This window comes from Rutilus rutilus (assembly GCF_951802725.1).
Source record: "Rutilus rutilus genome assembly, chromosome: 18".
NCBI lineage: Eukaryota > Metazoa > Chordata > Actinopteri > Cypriniformes > Leuciscidae > Rutilus > Rutilus rutilus.
Genome location: NC_140231.1, coordinates 26,244,518 through 26,270,556, shown reverse-complemented (window position 1 = coordinate 26,270,556; position 26,039 = coordinate 26,244,518). Strand labels below are relative to the sequence as shown.

The following is a 26,039-nucleotide window of genomic DNA, read 5'->3' as shown; positions in this document are numbered from 1 at the left end:
TGCTGAGCCTTGAAGAACTTTCATTTTTATATCTGGGCCTCTCTTCTAAATATAAAGAGTTCAGATGCAAAAGCCTCTAAATGCCATCTGAAATTTTCTTCTAGAATGATAATTTTTATCAAGCTCGTATATTTAAGGTCAGTAATTTCACTTAAATGGCAATGAAGATTACCTATTAATTGTCATTTAAGTGAAATCACTGAACTTAAATATACGAGCTTGATAAAAATGATCATTCTATAAGAAAATTTCAGATGGCACTTAGAGGCTTTTGCATCTGAACTCTTCATATATACTTTTTTTTGTCTTAAACAGTGTTTTGGTAAAGAATATAAGGGGAAAAAATTAATTCCACATGTTCTAAGTGAGCACATGTATTTTACTTCCTGGATAGCCTAATAAAACAAAAATCATTCATGGTCACAGTTATAACAGTTGCTCAATTGCACCCAATTTAAATGTAATTAGTTTAATTCAATGTAATTTGAAATCTCTAAATGTGAAGAAACCAGTGGGCCTCTGGTTTTTCACATATGTGTGACCATGATTTATATGAGAGCAATTTACAATAATACTAGACCCTTTATTGTATGTACCAAATATGATATCTGTATCAATGAGATGTTTTGCGTGCTTCATTTGATCTTTCAGAGGGGCAAAAAAACAATGTTTCAGCGTTCACATTAAATCAACAGTTGACAACTATTTGTAAGATACAGCAGTAACTCTTATTAGATCCATTCAGTTGTAAAGTAAATGGTCAGAAATGCTATCGGTGGGTTATAAATGGTCGACGCGAGACTGTCAAAACCATATGTTTTTTTAAACCCGTTTATGCTGTTATGAAAACACACAATTCGCATTTACTCCAAATGGAAGAACAATTCTCCCTCTTTTTTAATTTCACGCATGGGCTGTTTGTGACATCGAAGCGTTTTAATTTGAGAACAACGCCAACGCGAGGTGCGGGGGCGCGCGTAAAAGTGCGCGCACAGCTGTCAGCACCAAGGACAGCTCCGCTGCAGAACAACAGCAGCCGACGCGCAAAGAGAAGAGAAGGACGATACGATACGCATCACTGAATTCTGCTGCCAGGCTTCATGTAGTATGTGACTTTCTTGCTCTGCCTGTCTGCAGCCTGACTTCAAGGGGGAATTAAGAAAAAGGCTGCAGTGAATGCCGGTCTCTCAGATGCCATCGCCTAAATGAACTGGGCACCATGAACACATCGCCGCAGTGTGTGTGCATTTCGCAACTGGGATTCTAAAAACTGCCACACTGGACATTGCTTTCAATCTCCTCAACCGAATAGCCCCCACACGAGCCTCCGGCAGCGATAACAGGGGAGGATACTGGGGCTCTCCGTGCGCTCTCCTGGCCCTCCACACGATGCGTCTGCTACTGCTGGCTGCGTTGTTCTCCTGCTCCTGCGTGCGGGGCGGCTGCGAGCCCAAGATTGTGAACATCGGAGCCGTTCTGAGCCAGAAGAGATACGAGCAGGTGTTCAAGGATGCGGTCACCCAGGCGAACCAGGTGTACGGAAGGGATAAATTCAAATTGACCGCAATCTCTGTCACTCACAAAGCCAATGCGATTCAGATGGCGCTGTCTGTGTGTGAGGACCTTATTTCCAGTCAGGTGGGATTTTTTAGCAACATCGTTGCACTGTGGAACTTCCATGTGGCAAGATCTAATCTTAAATGACATGACTGTAAATGTTGCCTGAGGGGTAAACATGTACATGCAATATGCACCCTTCAGAGTGAATTAGTTTATTTAGCTTTCATAAGGTCAGTGTTTTGAAATGCGTGGTATTATCCATTACAAGTAGCATTTTTTAGTTATAGAAAAGTGTAGCATTAAATATGAAAATATGTGCATTAGAAAGAGCTTCAAATATACTGGTGCCAGTTAATAATTTCTAAGCAATTACGGCACTGTAAAAAGAGCAATAAATACCTGCAGGAACACATTCTATCATCTGACCCTTAAAAATGATTGATTATTATATAACATAACTTATATAATTATATAACATATATAATTATATAAATCAGTTGATATGTTAAATAATATTTTTGACTTGAATCAATCAAATTAATTGAAATTAAGCGCATTTTTGGGTTCGATGGAAAAAACGTTTTATATATTTTTAGACAAACATTTTTTACAGCATATGTTGAGAGGGGTTTTGTCATTTTAGAAAAAATTGCTGAAAATATCAGTTGATATCATGCATAAGGATCCAATGCTACATATTTTGACCCTTAAAATAGCTAAAATGTCTTAAAATGTAACCTAACGTAGCACCCTTAAGTCATATTCAATAATATTTTTGACTTGAATAAAACCTGTAAATTCGGATGTTACCACATGAAGCACATTTTTCTAGGTTAGTAAACAAAACATTTCTACAGTGTAGGCATTGACCTGTGGAGAATTGCTTGGGCAGTCGAAACTTGTTTTGGATTGTGGCAGTAGATTGAAGCTGCATAACTCGTTTAGATGTCTAAACAGGACAGCCTGCCAGTTGATGATACACACAGGTCAATAGACTCACGGTGGGAGGAAAGGTTAAAGTGCTGTAGCTGACCCCACAGAGCTTTGATGTCAGAAATGAGTGAGATGACCACACTTATCTCCATCCACACTCATCGCCCAGGGCAGCAGCTGCAAAATAAACTAGGTGACGCATGAAAAATCAATGACTGAGTTTCTATTTTCACAGAGTATTACTGTGCTTGATAAAAATAAAGATGGGGGTGGAGGGGTCAACATGGTATCAGTATCTGCAAAGATGTCTTTGAGGAGGATATACAGCTAATGTTCACTATAAATACACTGTATACGTAAGTTAAATATGAATAAACTGTTAAGATTCAAATATTTTTTAGATATACAAAGATGGATGGATGGATGGATGGATGTATAGATACAAATGGATCAGTTTTGAGGGGTTTTTTTTATAGCATGCTATAGCCTGAGAAGTGTAAGAGGAGAAACCTTCAAGTACTGCAGTAGCAATGTCCTACATGAAGTGTAAATGAGAGACTTTTTTCACTACTGAATAACTACTGTCACACTCGTGGGAGTAATTCAGCCTGATGCGCTGTTTCATTAAAAGCCTGCACACGCAAAAATCACATTAAGCGGTTCTGCTTTAAGTGCTCTCTGGGCCGGTGATGTCATTACAAATGTGCTGAGGTAGGAGTCTATCGTCTATCTCAGGGCTGGATACTGCACTGAACAAAAAACGGGGCTGAACATGAATCACTCCCTCCCGTCCTGTTCGCTCTGCCTTGCTCGCTCTCTCGCTAATATTCACACCAACCTCCCCCGGTCAACCCAATGGGTGTTCGGCACTCAATTATGTACATACCTTCAACAAATCTGGGGCCGTAAGGTTGTGCAGCTTGTTAGCAGAATGTCAGGATAATTGCTGAATTAATTTGGTTGTGTGAGATTGTTTCATGCGAAACTGCTGAATCGCTCAGTCTGTATCGCCTTTGGCTCACTGATGTCTTTGCCCACTCTGAAGAAGAGACATTCTATGACAGATGGAGCCAGTGCCGGAGGGTCTCTCTGGAAATACATAATGTTGCCAAACCTTTAATTCTCGTTGTTTTTCCTTCTCAATACATCATATTATTGCAAAACAAAAATAGCAGTTGCTGTATATTATAATTCTTAATTACTGTTGGTTATTGTTATTTATTGCTGGTCTTATGGTTTATGCAGCCGTTATTTGTGCAAAAACAGTGGCCTTTTTTAGCTGTGCAACATGACGCTCATATTCTGCTCCACTTTATGGATTGTTTAGGTGAAATATATGTGATTGATTGATTGATTGTGTGATTTGGAAATGCAGCATACATTAAGCCCAAGACAAATTTCCCTAAGAGGACAATAAAGTATATTGTATTGTATTGTATTGTATGCTGATGAAAACTAATCAAATGAGGTGTATAACTTTAGTACAATTGGAACAAAGCCTCCCTTTGTATATGACAGGCAAATTCCTCTTCGTCTTTCTTGCTCCAAACAAAGATCCTTCAATCAATCAAATTGTCAATCTGCCTGACTGTGAAGTGATTTATAGATTTACTCAGAGAATGAGCCCAGATCCATGAGTCATACCTATCACTCCGCTGTGATCCAGTCTTGACTGTAAGTTTGTATTGAAACCAGTTCTGTGATTCTGTTTGCAGGTGTACGCCATCCTGGTGAGCCATCCACCACAGTCTAATGACCATCTGACGCCCACGCCGGTCTCCTACACCGCAGGGTTCTACCGCATACCTGTAGTAGGGCTCACCACCAGGATGTCCATTTACTCAGACAAGGTGGGCTGCATTGAGAGAGAATTTGGGTGTTAGAAAAACACTTTTCATACTATCACGAGTTTAATTTGACAAAATTGCAGCTTGATTGGAAATGATGTGCGTTTAAAAAATATTCTGTTCACAAGTGATATTTACATGCCATTCTGTAGATCAGTGATGGGGGTTTCAGTGACTCTTTCTGCAGGATCTTACACCAGCAGGTGGCGAAAAGTGACTTTCGTTATGACTTGGTTTCAGATTTGAAAACACTGATTCATTTAAGAACAAAATAATTGGCTGGCTGCATCCGAAATCACAAAATTCCCTACTATACTATCGGCTAAAAACAGAATATGCCAAGAGTAATATATCCGAATTCACAGTACTGATAAAAAAGTAGGCAAAAAGTATCCGGATGACCTACTTCTTCTGGCGAGATTCTTAAGTGTGCATATGATGGACACTTTACTATCCCATGAGGCCGAGGGAGAGGATTTGTGAATGGCAGTGAAGCGACGCAACTGACGCTGGCAGGTCACATGACAATGACAACATGGCGAATGCATTACGTCAGGATTACATACTACACACATTCATCATACTATATAGAAAATATTATTTTTGGCAGTCGCAAAGTAATTAATACATTTTTCTCTAGAGAGTATGCCATAATTAAAAAATTTTTAACAAAGTGAAAAAATGGCTGTAGTTCTGCAAACCCTTTTGTTATTTTACTAAAATAAAAAGAGGTGTCTCCCACCTTTCTTCTTATCTCTTTATCCTTCTTCCAGAGCATCCATCTCTCGTTCCTGCGTACAGTACCACCATATTCCCACCAGGCACATGTGTGGTTTGACATGATGCGGGAGTTCCGCTGGAATCACATCATTCTAATCGTCAGTGACGACCACGAAGGCAGAGCGGCGCAGAAAAGACTAGAAACTCTTCTGGAGGAGAGAGAGACCAAGGTAAGATCCAGTTCCAGTTCCAGGATTCCCAGTGCGTGCTTGTATGCAGACGTGTGTGTATCAATCGCAAAGGTCTTCTATGTACGTAACTGTTTTACTTTTTTGTCATGTGATCACATCTCTCATGCCATGTTGTAAATGTTGGCTAACATTCTAAAACCAAAAGCGTCAGCCATGTCTAATGTGGTCTGATTTGACTAAACGTGCGTTATTTGCTCATTTCATATTGCTTTCGACCATAGTCAAAAACTCCTGTGTCTATCCACAACAGGAGCAAAATGAAAACCATAACCTGGGGCGTTGCAAAGCATCAGTGACTCTTTACATATTTATGCCATTTGTTTATACACTATATAAACTGGTATTTTTGTAGCCTTGAGCCACAGATATAAGTCTATCATCAGTGTCTCATGAGGTGGTTCAAGCTGTGATTGCTTCATGCAGTGGTGCATTGTGGGAATTTTACTCTTGCAGAGGTTCTGCTCAGTTTCCTTGGGGATGAAAGCTAAATCACCATCCCACATCCCCCCTGCTCGGCGCTGAGGTAATTATTGTTGCCCTCATTGCTGCGAGAGATTATTAACAGTGAAACTATTTAGGTATGGTGCGAATTGAGCTACTTTCCCACAGAGACGTTTCTGGTGCTGGAAGACTGTTGAAATACCACATAACTGCTTTATTCGAATTTCTTCTTCTTATTATCAGAGGCATCATGCTTTTTTTTTTTTTCTTCAAGGGGTCACCAGCTTACTCTTTGTCCTATTAGAGAAAAGACATGAAATATGGGCAGAATGCGTCAGCAGTAACATTTATGTAATGACTAAATATTTAATATAAATATAATTATTCATTTTAAAGCAATTGACCTTACCATGTAAATGGGTGATTTCTGCCACAGCTTTTAAACAAATACCTTTAATGTATTGTGCCATTTTCTACAACCTGAAAACATATAAAAATATTATATGTATTAAAAAAAAAAACATATATATATATTAGGAAGATCTATTTTTAAAATATGCTCTTTTCTTATTCATATTTATGTTCGTAAATTATTAAACTTGATTTGTATTTGTCTTTATTTCTCCTCTTCTATAATATGCTAATTTAAAGCGCAGATGTGCTAAATAAATCAATTTGCCTTGTCTTGCCTAGGTTTTTATCACATTTTGTAGCTGAGTCATTAGTAGGAATGACTCATTGCTATTTATCATGCATGAAAAGCTTCTGCTTTTTGATTTACTTCAATGCAAAATTATGTTTGATTAAGGCTTTGAGAAGATAAAATCACAGTAATTCACGTCATATTTTAGTGGGTCCTTTTCATGTGTGCTGCAGTCGTACACACTGGAATGAATTTACATTTTTATAAGACCATTAAAAAGCTCACCAAGTGTTCCCAGGAAAACATTATTCCGGATATTTAAAAAAATGTACATGTTCTTTTATGCTTCTTTTATTTGGCCATTTATGTTATGCTACTGAAATTTGAAATTGCCTTCTGAATCGACTTATATTAACTTATAGAGTTTCTTTAACCTGCAGCCATTTTGTGGTGCTTGTATAATGTGCTTTTCTATCAGGCTCTCTTTTTTTATTAGAGGTGCAACTCCATTTTAGAATTCAGAACATCATTCGCTCTAAACTTTCAGGAAAAAAAATTGTGGTACGACACTTTGTCACTGGGAGAGTACATTAAAAGATACATCTCTGATATTGATATATGCACCCTTTAGGGTTAGATTAAGCACAATGATGTATCATTGATACAAGAAACTAAGCATTTTTCTAACCGTGTATTTTTAATCGTACTTCTGACCTCTTTTCTAATTTATGTGCAAAATTGTAGCTCCAGATATCATTTTTCTTCATGTTTGTAATCATAATCTTTATTGAGAATGCAATAACTTGCTCTGAAATCGTGAAATGTCAGCTATTCCTCTAAAGTTACTTACGCCGCTTGAGTTACTGGATAATAACCAAATAGCTGAAGTTTTAGCAACACCAATTCGCAAAATATTTATACCATAATCACTTTTAATAGTTATAGAGAGACACTGTGTATTCACATTTCTAATTTCCTTTGAGGTGCCATAATGAGCAAATGCCACGACACACATATAGGTCATGCATAATTTCAGGAGCTTGAAAGGCGAATCGCATGAGAGCACATCAGGCCTATCGCGGGATTCGGGCAGTGTTGTGTGTCTATGCAGGGGAGGTTTATTTATATCACTGCAAAATGGCACCGTTTGAGCCAGGGTTTCCCCCCCCGAGACCACTGCCCTCAAAAAAATACAGCAACTCAAGATGGTGCAGGAGAAAAAGGTCATCTTAGTGAGCTTCTGCAATCATACAGCACTCAGAAATATCTACATTATTATTGAGCCATTTGTTAACTTGGCAGCCTGTCACAGTAGTCTGTCATCTTAATTGAATTTAAAGTAACGTCACATGAATAATTCGGTAGGCATTCACACACTGCTGCAAGCAGTTGATCTGGATTGATGGAAACGCACCACTTGGTTCCTTAAGTTTGTAACGTTGTTGCAATTTGCCATTTCTTGGTTTAGGTCTACGATCTTGTCACACGGTATATGATGTTTTTTGCAAGTCCCAGTGTTAGGGATTCAAATTTGGAGCAGAAAAGTGAAAATTTGTTGGTTGCTTTACTGCCCACCATTTTCAACTGTTTATAATATTCTTCTGTGTCTGCATATTTTCTCTGTGCACATTACTCATCAGAATAAAAAAAGGAACTATGAAAACCAAGACCAACTGTCCTATGACAACAAGAGAGGACCTAAGGTATATTTGCATGGTCAATGCACGCCGCCCTCCAAAATCTCTAAACGTAGCTACTAGAAACAGCCCAACCAATCACCGGCCAACCCAGAAATGCCCTTCTCTTGGTAGCACGTGTTTCTTGTTACGTTGAGAAGTTACTTTTCCCTTTTTTATGATTTAAATGAAGAATGGATTTCTTTTGAACGATTATTATTTCCGTTTAAAAAAAATTAAAACGCTCCGCTTCTTTCATTACCATTTTTTCCTTCTTAATAAAGGATGATGCATGACTCAGAAAAAAAAAAGCAAAAAAAAAAAGCAATTCCATTCCTTTGTGGAGATCCGATAGTTTGGGACTCAACACTCTCTCAGATTCTACTTCCTATTGCAGCATCCCCTCGTTGCTCTTTTTTTCTCAACTCTTTTTCTTTGGGGAAATGACGTCCTCTCACCTGTCACTCCCCTTTCCACCTGGTTTTAGTTTCCGGTTGCATCGGTCTCACTCCCCGAAACCTCTAACATGCACGTCCTTTCTCTGAAGCCTTGATAACCCTCAGTTTGCATGCGACAATGCCGAAGTTTTTTTTTTTTTTTTTTTAAGCTTTTTTATTCTTTTATTTTTCATTTTGAAGCAGTTTTCCTGGAACTCTATAATTTCCCCCCTTTTCAGTCCCTCTTCCCAAAAAAAAAAAAAAAAAAAAAAAAACCAGAAACAATCAAACCAACCAAAAGTGCTAAATGAGGCAGCATGGTTCAGTTATGGAAGTAAATAGCCTCTTTGACTGATTGTGTACCCCAATCTCAGGCCGAGAAAGTGCTTCAGTTCAACCAAGAGACTAACTTAACTGCTCTGCTCCTGGAGGCCAAAGAGCTGGAGGCTCGAGTGATCATTCTCTCAGCCAGGTAAGAGGTTTACCGCATGATGTTATCTCAGCAGCCCGCCAAAATCTCTGCAGCTCGCTCTTCACTGTATAAATACCTGCAAAAGAGTAATGAATCAGAATGAGTCATCCACATATTTATTATTCTTTTCACCCTGCTGAATAGACCAGCATATGTTTTGGCTGCTTGTGTTTCTAAAGGGAACGTTCAAGGTTCGATACAAGAAAAGTTAAATCAGTGTACAGAATTTGTGGCTTGATGTTTATTACCACAAAAGTAAGTTCCAATGGTTTCTCCTTTTCTTAACCTCTACCCTTTTTGTGTCAAGTTATATTCAATTTTACAACTTCATTGTATGGTGTTTATAGTTAACTAAAATTATTAAAAACATTTTTGTTCATTGAAATAAAGCTAAAAGAAAAGAAAATATAAATATGAGATGGAAAAACTAAATGAAAATTAGAAATGGCAACTAAACTGAAATAGGTTTAAGTTGAAACACTAAAATTACTAACTGGGAATAAATAAAAAGCTGATTTAAAATTAAATGAAATAAACATGAATATGAAAACTGAAACCAAAAATAAAAGCTAATATGTATATACAGTAAATAATACTAAAATAACACTGCTTTTCTGCTATGAGAATATATTGCCTAAAACCCTAAAATGGCCTACTTATGGCTCAAATAATACAAGATTTAATAGATGAGTTCATGTACAAGTAAGAGCTTTTATAAAATTAGGAGGAGTACTAACAAATTGGCCCATTTACTTCCATTGTCTGTGCCTCACTCTATCTTTGATTTTTTCAAATCAACATGCCACAAATACTTGTACTGAACCTAACTAGCTTAACTAGCAAGACTTTATCAGAAAATCCATGTCGGCGACAGGTTTTGCAGGTGCACAGCTTTGCTATGCTGGCCCACCAGCAAGACCAGCACAAAAACAGTTCTACCCAGCTGGTCTTTTCAGCAGGGTATAGGCCTTCGAAAACTTTGAAATAAATAATACTGAAAAGTCAAAAACAATGGGTTTACAAAGCAATTTCATACTTCAGTGAGCTTCTCATATTTCTGTCAGCGGTTGTAAACCTGTCTATCTGCCTTTAGTGAGGAAGATGCAGCCGCCGTGTACAAAACAGCGCGCTTCCTGAACATGACAGGCTCAGGCTATGTATGGCTGGTCGGGGAGCGTGAGATGTCCGGTAAAGCTTTGAGCGAGGCCCCTGATGGTACGTACTGTACACCCACCTCAGTATAACTGAGACAGAAGCAGAGGAAAAGAAGCCATTTGTCTCAGCTGTTCTTTTAACTTTGACTAGAGAGGTTTTATTGATGAAGCGAGTTGTGAATGTTAGTGTGTGTACGTGTGTTTGTATATAAAGTAACCGTTTAAACATTTAAGCACTTTATGTGTTTAAAGGTTTTAAACGAGTCACTTTAGTTTACACCATAACGGATGCGTTCTCTGGTTCACATGTACTCATGGTGACCTCTAGAGGTTTAATTAAGAAGTTACCAAAAGTATGTTATTGTCATTAAGTGTGTTTTTTGGGGTTTTTTTTTTTGCTGAAATTGAAAATGTGTGGTTTTATCATGTTTATTATATTAATAGTCTGGCTTTCGTGAATTTATAAAGGGTGTTTTTCCAACCCTCCCTTTGACGTGTTTCTGGTATTGGTAAGCTATAAATGGCCTTTTATGTCCCAGGCACTGCACAAGTAATGTTTTTTTAACCCTCTGGTGCTCTTCTGACATTTTTTAGCGGGCATGTTTTTTTATATATATATATCCTTTATCGGAATGGTACGAAACTTGGTAAAGGTTTTGGCATTTGCTAGTGAACACACACACAAAAAAAATCATAGACATGATTCGAAAAGGTTAAATTGTCCTGAAATAAATAGTCACACTTGTACTCCTCGCGATCAAAAATGCCCGAAATGTATGGAAAACGAACAAAACTTCTGGTATTGCGCCCAAACAAAACCTTACTGAAAGCTTATTTTTTGAGATATTAGCTTTTTAGAGTAAATGTGTTTTGAGAAAAGACGTATTTCATATAAAAATGTACAATAGTATTTTTGTGCATTTTTCATAACAATAAATGTAAAATTCTATAACTTTTTTAAGTTCACTTTTTAATACTCTTTTCATTTCAACAATAATCTGCCATGTGTCGTCTTTTCAAAAAAAGACCAAACTTAAGTCTGTGCTCAAAAACATTCAAGATTTATGATTTATGACAGTTTAAGTCGGAATAAAAAGTGAACAAATGGATAATAACTACAGCATAAATAAAACGTAATACCATAAAATTCCCTAAAAATACAAAATAAAAAAACATTATCAAACTAAAACATAGTACATTCATTTAATAAAAAATAAAAAAAAGATCTGTAATTTTTGACCGCCACACGAAGAGCACCAGTTCACACTACTGTCGTTGTTTCTCCCAATACACTTGCTCACCTTTTACCCTGGCAGTGTTTTTCTTGTCTTTGTCCACACTTAAACACTTGTTGAGTCTTCACAGTAAACTTTTGGAGATCTCTTACAGAACTGGATCTTTCAAACCCTGCTCCAACTACAAAAACTCAGCTGAAGTTGGATTTAAATATGAAGTATACCTTAATTCTGATATATTTCATCAATCACTGTGTGTTAGTGTCTCACTAATTGGACAGGACCATTTGGGAGTAGGTGGCGCTAGTGGGCTTAGTTCAGTAAATCCAACCTCAAGGGTCAAAGCTTGCATTTTGGGCAAAATGTCTCAAGTAACATACCTGTGAAGGACAAAACTATTCATTTTACATGCTGACTCTAATTGGCTTAATCTACCAGTGGAAAAAATTTGACAAAACATGATATGACATTTGATTTAAGAGTAATTTACCCATGCTGGCTCAAAGGGCGACCCTATGGGTTTTTTGCATTGGAAAGGGTTCATAAATGTCAAGGGTGAACAGCTCACTGCTTCATTTTTGACGTCAACACATAGGGCTGATTGGCCTCCAGCTCATCAACGGCAAGAATGAGTCGGCACACATCAGCGATGCCGTTGCCGTCGTAGCCCAGTCAATCCAAGAGCTCTTTGAGAAAGAGAACATCACAGAACCTCCAAGGGGCTGCGTGGGCAATACCAACATCTGGAAGACAGGGCCACTCTTTAAAAGGTCAGTTCTACTAAAGATCATGCATGCAGCTGACCTGTTTATTTGATTTTCTAGGATTTGTTATTATTTTCCTCGATGTCCGGCTTGAGGGAGCATCCGCCTCATTCTTTGATGGGTTTTGACAACCACAGGCAGATGTTCAATGTGATCTAATGCGCTGTCACATCACATGATATTTCATCTATGCAATTTTTCATGTATCACATCCATATACAAAAAGTTACTCACATGTCAATTCTGGCTGCACTCCACAGGGTATTGATGTCTTCTAAGTACCCAGAGGGCCTAACAGGACGCGTTGAGTTCAATGACGACGGAGACAGAAAATACGCTCATTACAGCATTCTCAACTACCAGAAGAGCAGACTGATTCAAGTCGGCATTTACAATGGAACACAAGTACAAGTCTTCTTTCACAGTGTTTAATTTATAATTTAATGACATGGGTCCTGAATCATGCATTAGTTCCTGTGAGACATACACAAAACTGTGTGTGGCACTTTTGGAATCTATATATAGGCAAATTATTTTAGATTAGAGGACTGAACAAAGATTATGATTATGACAATAAACCTGTTAATTATCAACTATAACTATCTTCATTAGGTGGTGATGAATAAGCAGAGGAAGATCATTTGGCCTGGAGGTGAAACAGAGAGACCGAGAGGATTCCAGATGTCTACTCGATTAAAGGTACGGAGTTCACTTTGTTTATCAAAAACGTGCAAAAAATCTTTTGGGAAAACTGAACAAAATCGCATCCATCTTTTGCAGATAGTGACCATTCATCAGGAACCCTTTGTGTATGTGAAGCCAACTACGCTGGAAGGGACCTGCAAGGAAGAGTACACACCTAATGGAGTCTTAATTAAAAAGGTGATCTGCACTGGACCAAATGAGACCATCCCAGGTAACCCATCAGGGACGTTTATATTGTCACTGTGCTTTTCTACATCCGCCGTCTGGAGATACATACTGTACATACATACATATATATGCAGCAGGTATTTATATATGTATGAATGTAGCAAGTGTGACTTGACTGTGGGCATGTGAGTTTGTGTGAAAGTCTGTTTTAAAGCCGATTTTGAGTGTGTGTGTGTGTGTGTGTGTGTGTGCGTGCGTGCGTGCGTGTGTGTGTGTGTGTGTGTGTGTGTGTGTGTATTTTACATTGTGAGTGTGTGACTATTTCTGCTTGATGCAAAATGTGTGTGCATGTGCTGGATGTTTGCAAACTATGTTTGTGTGTTGCTTGGGCTTCCATCGTAGCATTCTGCTTTGCGTATAGTGCAAGCTGTGGGTATGCCTTGTGTTGTAGTCTAGATAAGCTACAGGTAAAGTGTGAAAGTCAGTATGGAAGGATTGTACTTCTTTTAGATGCTCCCATCTGGCTATTGAGTCATTCTGACCACAAGAGTTGCGGCTACTTCACTTTAATTCAGCCAGTACCATAGATGAATTGATGAAATTTATTCGCAAAGCTTGTTAATATTTTATTCAGTTATAATTGTAAAACAATCTATGACTGGCTGAGTAGCAGAGCGAAAGCTGTATTTGGAAATGGAATTGATCAGACCTCAATGCTGTCTAACAGTTGAGAGCACTGCTATCTAAAAGAGAAAGACAATCTCTGAATAACTGAGTGCATTCGGGTGAGTGGAGTAAGAGTGGTGGGCTTTCAAAATATAGATTTTCCTCATGTAACTTTGTCAGATGGAATGAAATTTCACTTTCTCTGGTTTGGTTACAGGACGCCCAATTGTTCCCCAATGTTGCTACGGATTTTGCGTCGACCTTCTGATCAAATTGGCAATGACCATGAACTTCACCTATGAAGTACACCTGGTGGCAGATGGAAAATTTGGAACACAGGAAAGAGTAAGTATACTTTCCTATTTTGTCAAGTATAAGCAACCTGATTATCATATGAAAAATTCACACAACAAATAATTTTGCTTTCTATTTATCATTCGGTGGGATAGGTAAATAACAGTAACAAGAAGGAATGGAACGGCATGATGGGTGAGCTCCTGGGTGGCCTTGCTGATATGATTGTTGCTCCCTTGACAATCAACAACGAACGAGCCCAGTACATAGAATTCTCCAAGCCTTTCAAATACCAGGGACTGACTATCCTTGTGAAAAAGGTACGATTAAACTATTCAAACTACCACACTCTAACTGTGTTTTCATTACAGATCGTCAGTATAACACTGTTTAAAATAGCAGCACTGCTAGTCACCACTTGCTAGTCTTGTTACAGTACTGCTGGTACCTACCAGAACAGGTATTGAGTGACTGGAATGTGCTAAATGTATGTAAGTGGCCATGCAATGTGTGTTTCAGGAAATTCCTCGTAGTACACTGGACTCGTTTATGCAGCCATTTCAGAGCACATTGTGGCTACTGGTGGGTCTATCGGTACATGTGGTGGCGGTGATGCTTTACCTACTAGACCGGTTCAGGTACAACAAGACATTGGGTTGAGAGTGTTGCTAGCTGTTCCATGTGTGTTCATAGGGAGTGTTTGTTCTGTCTTTTTAGGTAGTTTGTTTCATTCATTGGGATCATGTAGCACCTTTGTTTCAGGATGTCTCAACAGTACATGAGAGTGCTGAACACGTTTCATTGTTAGTGTCGACCATTGGAGGTGGGGAAGTTTGAGTGGCTGCACTTTGTGAGCCTGTTCTCTTTTCCCTCTCCTTCTGTCTTTTCCTGTCTTCTCTCTGTCTCTTTGCTTTGCTTCCACGGCTCTTATAATTCTCTCAATGGTACTGGCAAGTGCTAAGTGAACCAGAAACCAGAAATTGGTACTCATTAGGATACTGGAAAATTTGGTTCAAGACTACTTATGTGTTTCTTTTACCTATTTTCTTTCTGATCATGTTCACTGTTTCACCTGGTTTTCCCAGCCCATTTGGAAGGTTTAAAGTAAACAGTGAAGAAGAAGAAGAGGATGCCCTCACCTTATCTTCAGCTATGTGGTTTTCCTGGGGTGTCTTGTTGAACTCTGGAATCGGAGAAGGTGTTGTGAAAGTCAAACTTTGCTTCTGGTCATGTGAAATTAAACAAATCAATTTTATTTGACATATGTTTGACTACTTACATGTTGTCCAGGTGCCCCACGAAGCTTTTCAGCAAGAATTTTGGGAATGGTGTGGGCTGGCTTTGCTATGATTATAGTAGCATCTTATACTGCCAACCTGGCTGCCTTCCTGGTGTTGGACCGGCCTGAGGAGCGCATCACCGGCATCAATGACCCAAGGGTATGTTTCTCTAAGCACTTGAAGTACCAAAGTAAAGCTCTCTAAGATGTATACAGTAAGTTTGCATTTTTTCCAGCTAAGGAACCCATCAGACAAGTTCATCTATGCCACAGTAAAGCAGAGTTCGGTGGATATTTACTTCCGGCGACAAGTTGAGCTGAGCACCATGTACCGCCACATGGAGAAGCACAACTATGAGAGCGCCGCTGAAGCCATCCAGGCTGTTCGGGACAAGTGAGTTCCTGCTGGGTAGACACCAGCAGGTCTGGCCTCACAGTCAGTTAATCAGTCACACAGTGTTGAGGGTCCTGGGCCTGTAGGTCTCAGGTATATAAATCAGTGCCAGAACTTGCTGCACTAACCTGTGACCCTGGCCCATATCCCTTCTCACAAGAGGCCCGGCTATGTGCCACACATAACATATATTAACAATAAGCTAAAGAACAACTTTTTCAGGTTTTCAGCAAAAACGTCATTGAGGGAATCCAATGGGGGACAAAGCTCCACTCGTCCGGCATTGGATTTCATTTGCCTATGAGGTTGCAGTCTAGTTTTCTGGTAACACAAGTCGCACAAGAGGGGTGGGTGGGGGCGGGTGCCACGAGTGTGTTGTTTCTCACTGTACTGTTGCACCGTAACCCCCCACCCTTCCCGTCCTCCTCCCTTCCCCCTGCCCCCACAGCAAGCTGCATGCTTTCATCTGGGACTCTGCGGTGCTGGAGTTTGAAGCCTCGCAGAAGTGCGACCTGGTGACCACGGGAGAGCTGTTTTTCCGTTCGGGCTTTGGCATAGGCATGCGCAAGGACAGCCCCTGGAAACAGAATGTGTCCCTGGCTATTCTCAGGTCTGTCCCAGCCGAAGCAGCATATTATATGCTTCTGTATAGTTTTATGTTGTATAAAATCTCATCACTGGACACTTAATCATCTCTCTCTGTGTATTTCCCCTTTTCCATCCCTGCTCTGTATTCTGTGTGCTTGAACATATAAGTGTTTGTTCTAGTGGTTACTTTGTGGGATTTATCGGTACTTTCTCCCAAAAGCAACTTAGTAACTTTAGAACTTCTCTTCCTGCTCTCCACCACCCCTTGCAGTTCCCATGAGAATGGCTTCATGGAGGACCTAGATAAAACCTGGGTGAGATACCAGGAGTGTGACTCAAGGAGCAATGCCCCAGCCACACTCACCTTTGAGAATATGGCAGGTATGGTCCATTTAAGGTACAGAGAAACCTAAAAGAGATTGGACAAAAAAGGTACAGTAGGTAATGTATTGGGGCCTTTTTTTGTCCAATGCTTTTAGTTGTTGTTTTATGCTCACCTATGTTGGTGTTCACATTTGTAACAAACTCATTAACCTTTAACATCCATCCATTTTGCATGGTTTTCAGCAGCAGGCCCTAAGTATATATGGGCAATACATGTAGGATTCCATCACACAGAGGCTCCATCCCCTCCAGCTCCTCTATGGGTTGATTCGAAGAGTACTGTGTCTCTGTTAATCGTCTAACAGTCTCCTTCATCCCTCTCATTCACAGGTGTCTTCATGCTAGTTGCTGGGGGCATTGCAGCAGGGATCTTCCTCATCTTTATCGAAATTGCATACAAGCGCCATAAAGACGCCCGCAGGAAGCAGATGCAGCTAGCCTTTGCGGCCGTCAACGTTTGGAGGAAGAACCTACAGGTAAGGCAACTCTCTCCTACAACACAAGCGGTAAAAAGAAGGGTGAACATGAGGGAATGACCTCCCAACAGACTTTTACATAAGAACAATTTTTTGTACAAGGGCTTTAGTTCTCAAGTTTTTCATACATAACAAATCCTTGGTTGCACTGTTAAACAGATCTATGATGGCACTGTTTGGTGTCGTGACCAAAGGTGGACGATCTTACTTACATTGCGTGTTCCTAGGCTTCTAAAGGGCCAACAAAGAAAAACTTCCCTCTTTCCCATTTTCATGGCTGGTCTAAGATTGTCTAGGCTGCTCTGGTTCAATCAGCCTCCTTCTTCTTATCTGTACCAACAGGACAATAAGGAGAGCTCAGGGAGTCAAGCTGTGGGTGCGGCTGGGACTCCATCTTTAGTATGTAAAACAAGCTGATCCGTCTTGTTGCCACGTCATCCTTGCTAAGCGAATTAGTATATTTAAAATTTGCTGATATGCTTAGTTCATTAAAATATGAAGCTGCTTTCATGGCATGAACCACTTAAATGCTTCAAACCACTTTGCGTATTAAAGTTAGATAAAATAAAAATCCCTGAAGATAATGTAGACTGCAAAATTAATGTGTACAATATTAAAAAGTTAATGTTGATTAAGTAGGCTATCCTATTAGCGTACGTCATCAAGCTATACTAAAGAGAACAGACCGCTATTGAGAAAACAGGACAGAGCACTAATTGTCATCATTAGCAACAGATATCCCAGCCCATACCATTAAATACAGTGCAAGTGTTGACATAAAACATATTATCGAAGCCAATATTTCGAAAGCCTTATCCAGGATAAATCCATGCTATAGTCTAACACAGTCCATTCGAAATGTCTGCTACAAACTCTTGCTCACCTGTGTGTCCTTTGAGGCCAATGTCTTCTAGTGGGAAGTCCTGGGAGGTCTTCCCAGTGAGACTGTGATATTTGGTGAGGGGTGGGCCAGTGAGATGGGGGCTGGGCGGAAGTACATTGAGGCTGTGAGAGCCTCAAGCTGCTTCTTTATTCAGAGTGACAAAAGGTCAGAACTGCTGCAATAGAATAAACAGCAGTGGCAGTGAAAGGTAAGATCACAGTCTCTTGTCTTTGTGAACAGGTCAATTTACTATCAATGTCTGTCATCTGCCTCACACGTATAATCGTCTCTGTATGTACATGCATGTAGGCTCTTATACAGAAAGGTCAAGCGTACATAAACTAGCTAGGACAAACAAAAAAACAAAACATTTTTGGAGCCTAGATGATCTATGCCTGATAAAAGTGAAGGGTTAATATTAAGCTATCACTAAAGTTAGTTTGTATGGATCATTAACAGAGGCGTATTAGAATGGTTTTGTCAGCTAATCCTTTCTGCATAGGAATTTACACAACTTTTTGAAGGAGATATCTTTGAGAGCTTGCGTGTGTAAATGTTATAAATGTTTTGTGTGTGTACTTCAATATGAATGTTCATATCCAAATACCCCATTTGCACTTCTGTGTACTGCACCTTCATACAGGGATCTGCGTGTAACACACACACACTGCACTTCTGAATAACCTGCCCAATTTGCGGTTTTGTCCACTGGGCTGTTCTGTTGTCATCGTAAAAGCACAGAAATTTCAAAAACATGCTGCCCACAATTCAATGGTTAATGGTTGTCTCTTGGAGCAGAGCCCATTCAGAAGTGCACTGCCTTCAGGAAAATGAGAAAACAAAAAGGAAACACTGAAAAAAAAGGACGATATGATACTAAATGAAGCGTGAATGTGCTCTCATGAGATACTATGTCGAGGCTTGCAGCCAGTTATGTGTCTCACTGTGCCGGTGGTCTACATTGGTCCAGCATGCTAATGCACAGACAGTGCTCTGACAACAGCCAAATGGGGCTTTTTGCTGCTTCTTTTTTTTTTCTTAGCGAAAAGCATAAAACTGTTGCAGGAAACACAACAGTGTGTTTCACATTGTTCTTAGACCGCAACGACATAGTGGTAAGTCCCAAAGTGGGAGATTTTTAATTGGTAGCAGGGGTCGAATGATTTTCATTTTAAAGGGCCAAACCAAAGGTGAAGATGATCCTGAGAGTCTTCCATCAGCCAAAGTCAACTGTATGCTTGTCCACATTTTGCTTACTTTACCCATACACTTGCTCCTACCGCCCTCTGCATGAGTCTAAAATGAAATTCACACCGCGCTTCTCCCAACTCTCCGATAACCTGATGCAGTACGTCCCTTATGTGTGGTGTGAATTTCCGTTATACCCTACAAAAAGTATAACGCTAAAAGAGGGTTCTTATAAGTATTCATGTATTGATCTCATATCCTGTGCTCTTTTGCCATTTTATTGGTTGCTGTACTTCCCTATAAGAGTGTTGTTTTGTTGTGTGATATTACAGACTGCTTGGCTTTGATGTCATTATTTCCTCAGCAAGCTCATTTTGCTGCCTTCTGCTTTTGCTTATGGATCTTAAAGTCATATGATCTTTAAAGCAAGTGGATAAATATTTATTTATTTTTCTTTTTTCCTCCCCAATGCAGCCCTCTTCCTCTGTAGAGACTCAGGATGTAAGAATACCTTAATTCGACCTTTTCTTACACAAACACACCCAGTCTTGTGCATTACCTTAGTACCATTTGTAGAGGCCAGAGAGTAGCCGTGTGGGGCACCTTTGTTGGACGGTGGGAGGGAAGGGTCAAAAAGGTCCTAATCTTCTTCTGTGCCTAAAACCATAACCTGTTAACAGCAAGTATTTATGAAACAGCACAAAACAGATGCCAAGGAAGATCATTTGAGAATTTGAAATTCCTGCCACTCTTTGCAACCAAATCTGTTGCATTCTACCAATTCTGACTTCCATTCATATTTATAGATTGTTGGGTTTTTAAGATAGTTTATCAATGGGGAATTAAGGGATCTGGTTTTGGCAGTTGAAAACCAGCCAGAGAACATGAATAATTGTTCTACGTATATTTATTTTAGGATAGGAAAAGTGGTAGAGCAGACAGCGACCCAAAAACGAAACCCTCTTTTAGGTCCATCAGTACCAACCTGGCCTCCAGCATCAAGAGACGTAGGTCCTCCAAAGACACGGTAAGGAGGTTAAGGAATGGCATCTCTTTTTACTCGACCGGTCTCTCTTCCTCTTTCTTCGTCTGTCTTTCTCTCGTCCTATTCTTCCGCTCCTCTCTCTGTATCTACTTTCTTCTGTCTTAAATGACATGTCATGTCTGAAACCAAGAGAGCCGCATTTCTCTCTGGTTATTCCTCCATTCCTGGCGCCACGGCCACGTGTCTGTCAGTCAGTCATCGAGTCACCATCCAGACCCCATCTTTCAGTTAGGATTTAAGAGCATAGCCATCCTTAAGAGTTAAGCTGAAAGGTTTTTAAAACCCAATGATGTCAGAATCAGGAAAAAAGTTCTAACCTAAGAGCTGTTCCAAGAGGAGGGGGCGCTGCACAATTCCTGATGTTTCTGGGCTGCTTCTCTCCCTTTTGCAACCTCTGGATGTGGAAGCGTGTGTTAGTGCGGGTGGACGTGTGTGCCTCTTTTTGGTGGGATGTTGTGCGTATTTGTGTTTCTTGTCCGCAAACCTGCCTGACGTGATTGATATCATGAACAGTCAAATCTTGCAATGTTTGTTTCCCCGACGGCATGCTTTCGTGTTGTGGTGTTTGCTCAGAGCAACCGATGCCATGCGGAATAACGTTTTCATTTTTTTACAGCGGAACTTCCCTTTCAGAGTTTGGAATCATCAATTAACAATTATGATTTTCTTTTGCACAACTGTTTTGTTTAAGGTCCTAACAAAGTTTATTTCAAGGAATGAGAATTTAAAATGAAGATTCTGTCATCATTTACTCACCCTCATGTTTCACCAAATCTGTATGATTTTCTTTCTTCCATGGAACACAAAAGGAGATGTTTAGAGGAATGTCTAAGTTGCTTTTCTCCATTCAATAATAGCAGCTTTAAAAGGGATTAAAAAAACTATTTATGAGCTATATTCCAAGTCTTATAAAATAAGTCACAAGACATGCTAAACTAATGTCGTTTGATATCAATGACATAAAGCCTGGTGTGACGAGCCAAGTTTGAATGTAGGCGTGAATTAAATTTGAGAGCTAGGAAAAACTTTCAGCGAATAATGGCTCAAATTTCAGTCTGATCCTCACACAAGATTTGGAATATAGTGCTAACCACAAAACTATGATAAATGAATCACTACATAATAATTAATATAACTATTTTTTAAATAACTTAAAATAATAAATGAATGTGCTGCCATGGTTAAACCTTTCCAGTTATTGAGACAGTTCTTAACACAATGGATCCTTAAACTATGAATTGGTATTTATACTAAATACTAGACAAAATCTATTTTCTGTTTTTTTTTTTTTTTTTTAGCACTAAATTGCGATTTTTCTCACATTTTGTTTAGGAATTATGTTACATTTTTTTCCCCTTTTGAATGTTTAAGAGAATGGGGAAAGTGGGGTGGGGTGGTGAACGGTGAAGAGAAGGCACAGCAATCCAGGTGAAAAGAGAAAAACAGAGCAACCATCCAGTGTTTAATTCATCCTTTTATTTTTTGATATCAGTGTCGCCTCTCTTATAAGTGGATTTATATGGATTTATAACTGTCGACGTCCCCCACATGATGTACATGCTACACAGCCTCTCTCTTCCTCTGCAAGCATGCAATATATCTGTCGTAGAAGTAGAGACGTGTGTTTTGGTTGCCTTAGTAGAAGTAGTTGCATTTATTTGTGGTAGTGATGATACACACACTTTTTGTCTCTTTTGCTGATTCACTGTCTCTCACCAGGGGGCACTGTGGGCTTGATTTGGAAGTGCCAACAGCAAGCCTTCTGAGTGAACATAACAAGAACTCTCTCATTCTCTCTAAGGCGTGCTAAGGGCATTCTTGATGCAACACCAAGGAAGAAAAAAAAAAAAAATGAAAAAGCCTCCCGGTGTCATCAGAAGTATTGCTGAATACATCTATTCTGCAATACGACAATGATGATTTTGACATTGAGAACCTTTGCCTTAAGATTTAGCTTTTAGAGTTGTTGCATCATATTTTGAGCTTATATGCTTAATTATTGGCAATGCCATAGCAATAAAAAACAGTAAGCTATAAAAGAGGACACATGCTATAATTAGTATGGTACATTTTAAATGCATAATTAATATGCATAACTGTTAATGTAAAAACTTACACCCAAACATTGCATGTGTCCTTGGTTTTTGCAGAACAATTTAGTTGTTTTTTAAAATGTATAGCAATCTGAAAGTCTTCGCTGCTGCTTTTCCATCAATATATGCATTTTTTTTATGTAAATGTATTCCTTAGGTGTGTACATATTATATTTACTTCACATTTAGTCTTGATTAACAGACTGCAAAACGTGTGTCACTTACATCTTAACCAAAAAAAGCTCTCTGTGCCTCAGTTTCACAGTGTGCCACAGCAAGGAACAGAATTAAAAATAAATACGAATTAAATAATACGGTTAGATCAAAACACTTTGCTTAATCAAAATGTCCTTGCAGTTGCAACATGGCAAGCCTCACTGAGAGACATTTTATAGCTTACAAAAATGGAAATTGAAAGCAAAAAATTTTTTGTTGTGGAAATTGCCTTCTGACTGGGCACCTGCATGCCATTGAGTGTTTTGCCAACTCGACACTGCAGATGCCCATGTGAGAAAACAGCTTGTTGCCCTTCTAACACATCTAAGCTTGAGATGAGGAAACAGGAACTGCAACTGAATGAAAATTAAATATATTATAGATAGAAATATACAGTGGCCAAAAAGTATTTAGACATTTAAGCCAAATTTAAATATGTATTAATGTCATTGCACTAGACAACAAAATACTGCATGAAGGCACCTGGTATGTATTCCTGAACAAACTCTTAAGTCAAATATTTCGCTTTTTTAGGTTTTAAATTATAAATGAAACAAATGTAACACTGTTCGAAACAAAGACAAAAAGAATTTGGACAATTTCTGGTTGTCAACAATTGAACCAACTATGTCCAGATAAACTACAACTGTGTTTGTTTACTCCGCTAGGACGTTACTTTGAACGTGAGGGGAACTGATACTATATATCCACTAGAAACCACATTGAGCCAACTGGGTTAAAAGCAATTGTAAAAATAGCTTGGCAAAGGTCATAGGTTGGCATCACTGGTTTGCAGATGTCAGTTGGTTTATATTACAGGTTGTTTATATTATATTTAAATTATGTAATGCAATGCCATTCATATATATTTAACTAGGTATATCGCAAGTGTCCAAATACATTTTGACTTTTGACCTAATACTGCTGATATAAATAAACACAAAGGTTATTAGGTGACCTAAAAACCATCTCACAGCAGAGAACCTGCTTCCTCTTCTTTGAATATTATTCTAAAAACCTCCTAAGGCAGCAGGATAGCTAGAAGAACACTTCTCCCACATTGTTTCAAATTTTTATAAACCTCCTTGGATGGTTATAAAATATTCAAGTGTTGCGTTCAATTGCAAAACATAGCCTTTAAAATGTTTAAAATGGCCTAAAGCCAAAATTTAGCACAATGCATTATGATGGCATCTTAAGCATTCAATAATTGAGTCCTTGTTTCTGATTTGCATGCTACATGCTGCCTTAGGGGTAAAGAAGGAAATATCTTTCTGGGATTTTGGGGAAGATGAAAGGTAACAGTCGCACTAATGCTCTCTATCCTGTGTGTTTTCTACCTTCTCTCTCTTTCTACAGCAATTCCCACCCACAGACATTACGGGCCAACTCAACTTGTCCGACCCGTCTGTCAGCACGGTGGTGTGAGGCAGAGAGAGAGAGGGAGAGTTTAAACATAAAGACATGTTCATTCTTTAGAGAAAGACAAAATGGAACTAGAGAGGAGCGTTGTAGTACCACTCCTCTAGGTTTTGCACAATGGATCCATCACGAACGAGAACTACTGAGCCACTTCACCTTTATGGAGATCCAATGTCGGAACTTGATGGTGGACTGAAAGGAATGGCATGACACTGCAATGCACTGGAACGCTGCCAACACACAGACCATATAAACACATCAACACATTTAGCTTGAAGCTAAACTTAGTATACACTATCATCATCATTCCATCCACCAGAACTTCTTCTCTATAAATTCTTTATGATTATGTAGAAATATTTCTTATTAGTGATTATTCCTATGTTGATTTAGTGGTTTAAGTATTGTACAGTATAATTTAGAGCTAAGAGCAAAACTTTTCATGTCGCAAGGCCGATTCTAAGGCCGCTATTTAATGAATTAACTAGCTGTAGTACGTATAAGATTAATTATATTCATCATATACATATGACTATTTATCTTCTTTAAAACATTTTATTGTTTTACTTGCATTCTGTTCATTGTTTTTTATTCTTTGTCTATATAATCTATAAAGCAAAATGTCAGCCAATCAAGCACATGAACTGTGCTGTTTCAAATATCATTGTCTTTCATTTTAATTCTATCATCCCTTCTGCATGTAATTTGCATGCAAATTTGTCCCTCAAGGATTAGGGACAACAGAAATATTTTGTATACCCCTCCACATATCACAAAAAAGAGATATAATTAACATTTTAGAATGAAGATGTGACTAACTGCACATGCAAACTCTCCTTCAAACTCAACTAGTACAAACAGTTCTTCCTCTTTAAAGTTCTTACGCAGTCGTTCTCAACTTCAGTCTGAAGGGTGCATCAAGGGGCCAAGTTTTTTCATCCAACTAGCACTTGGCATCTCATGCAAAACCATCTCTGTGTGTCATCCCCACCCCACAGACAACCCCAGAGATCTTTTACATGAGAAAACCCCAAGTGTGCCCCTTTATTTTCAACGCTGGTGCTGCAGTTTCGTATACACCTATTGGTTAGATGGCAAAACTGGCCCGTTCCCAAGTTCTGGAGTTGAGAAACATCAACAACAGCTGTACAAATAAGGACAGATTACTGTAAATGTTTACTTATATGACCTATGGAAATTCCCCTGTAAGAGAGATCACTTACCTAGCACTTTAATGTGAATCTGTCAAAAGCTATATGCATATGGAATTATGCAATTTGCCAAATGTTGATTGTAATATTCGTACTTGATATGAAAATGCACATTTGAGAATGTGAAATATGTTATGTGTAACTGTCAGCTGTTTGATTTGAACAAAACACTCATTTTCTAGATTTCATATCAAGAGATTTAGACAGATTTGTTTCTAACTATGTCAAATTCTTCTGGTACATACCGCAGATATCCTCTGTTTACTAACTGCTGACTTTAGGTTTTAGCCTTTTTAAACTGACAGGTGTATGCACAGTATGTTTTTCTCCTTCCTTGGGTCAATGAATGTGGTTTGTTCTCTAGAGGAACAATTATACCTGATTTCAGGGCATGTGAACTTTGAATTCAGCTCATGTTGCCTGGACTGCTAGATTGTCATATGAAAATGTTGATAAGCAAGTGTTTTTATGAGAAACTGTCACACTGTAAATGACACACAACCACAATAAGATAAATTACATCACACATACAACACACACATCCTGTGCATACTTAAATAAATGCTACATATATGTTTCAGTTAATTTTAGATATTTCTTCAAACGAACACATAATGTTTGCATTTTGACAAAAATATTTAGAAATAACATTTCTGTGCCAATAAATTTGTGCCATGTCAGTTTCAGACCACAACTAGCCTAATTGTCTTCTCAATTTTGTGAGCATAATGTGTGTAATATTATATTAACTTTAGAAATATTATCCATTAATGTTTTATATATATCCAGGTATATATATATATATATATATATACATACACGTACGTATACATATATATATAGCCTATGGATGCCATATAGTATTTCAGTAAATAAAGACATATTTCACTATCC

General features: G+C 38.7%; 1 protein-coding gene across 6 annotated transcripts; it reads left to right on the top strand.

The window, feature by feature from the left end:
* Positions 1-970: 970 nt before the first annotated feature.
* Positions 971-25,976, top strand: grin1a (glutamate receptor, ionotropic, N-methyl D-aspartate 1a). 6 transcript variants are annotated; one of them, XM_084387562.1, is made up of 23 exons: positions 971-1,638; positions 4,209-4,343; positions 5,114-5,290; positions 8,036-8,098; positions 8,883-8,980; positions 10,074-10,195; positions 11,965-12,139; positions 12,394-12,538; positions 12,746-12,832; positions 12,914-13,049; positions 13,890-14,017; positions 14,122-14,286; positions 14,486-14,604; positions 15,052-15,164; positions 15,257-15,405; positions 15,482-15,639; positions 16,088-16,249; positions 16,499-16,608; positions 16,942-17,087; positions 17,430-17,486; positions 19,633-19,659; positions 20,075-20,185; positions 23,872-25,976. In XM_084387562.1, the coding sequence occupies exons 1-23, from the start codon at positions 1,390-1,392 to the stop codon at positions 23,938-23,940; spliced, it is 2,901 nt and encodes a 966-aa protein (XP_084243688.1). In that variant the 5' UTR covers positions 971-1,389; the 3' UTR covers positions 23,941-25,976. The 6 variants fall into 6 exon arrangements, with proteins under 6 accessions (XP_084243688.1, XP_084243683.1, XP_084243685.1 ...); XM_084387557.1 differs by lacking the exon at positions 17,430-17,486 and having other exon boundaries at positions 23,872-25,975; XM_084387559.1 differs by lacking the exons at positions 17,430-17,486; positions 20,075-20,185 and having other exon boundaries at positions 23,872-25,973.
* The last annotated feature ends 63 nt before the right edge of the window (positions 25,977-26,039 follow it).

What these genes read in the sequence shown, in the direction of transcription:
- grin1a (XM_084387562.1), top strand. Translation starts at nt 1,390, where the DNA reads ATGCGTCTGCTACTGCTGGCTGCGTTGTTCTCCTGCTCCTGCGTGCGG. An exon ending in TACCTACTAGACCGGTTCAG is followed by an intron (nt 14,605 to 15,051) that starts GTACAACAAGAC and finishes TGGTTTTCCCAG; the next exon opens with CCCATTTGGAAGGTTTAAAG. An exon ending in GTGTCCCTGGCTATTCTCAG is followed by an intron (nt 16,250 to 16,498) that starts GTCTGTCCCAGC and finishes CACCCCTTGCAG; the next exon opens with TTCCCATGAGAATGGCTTCA.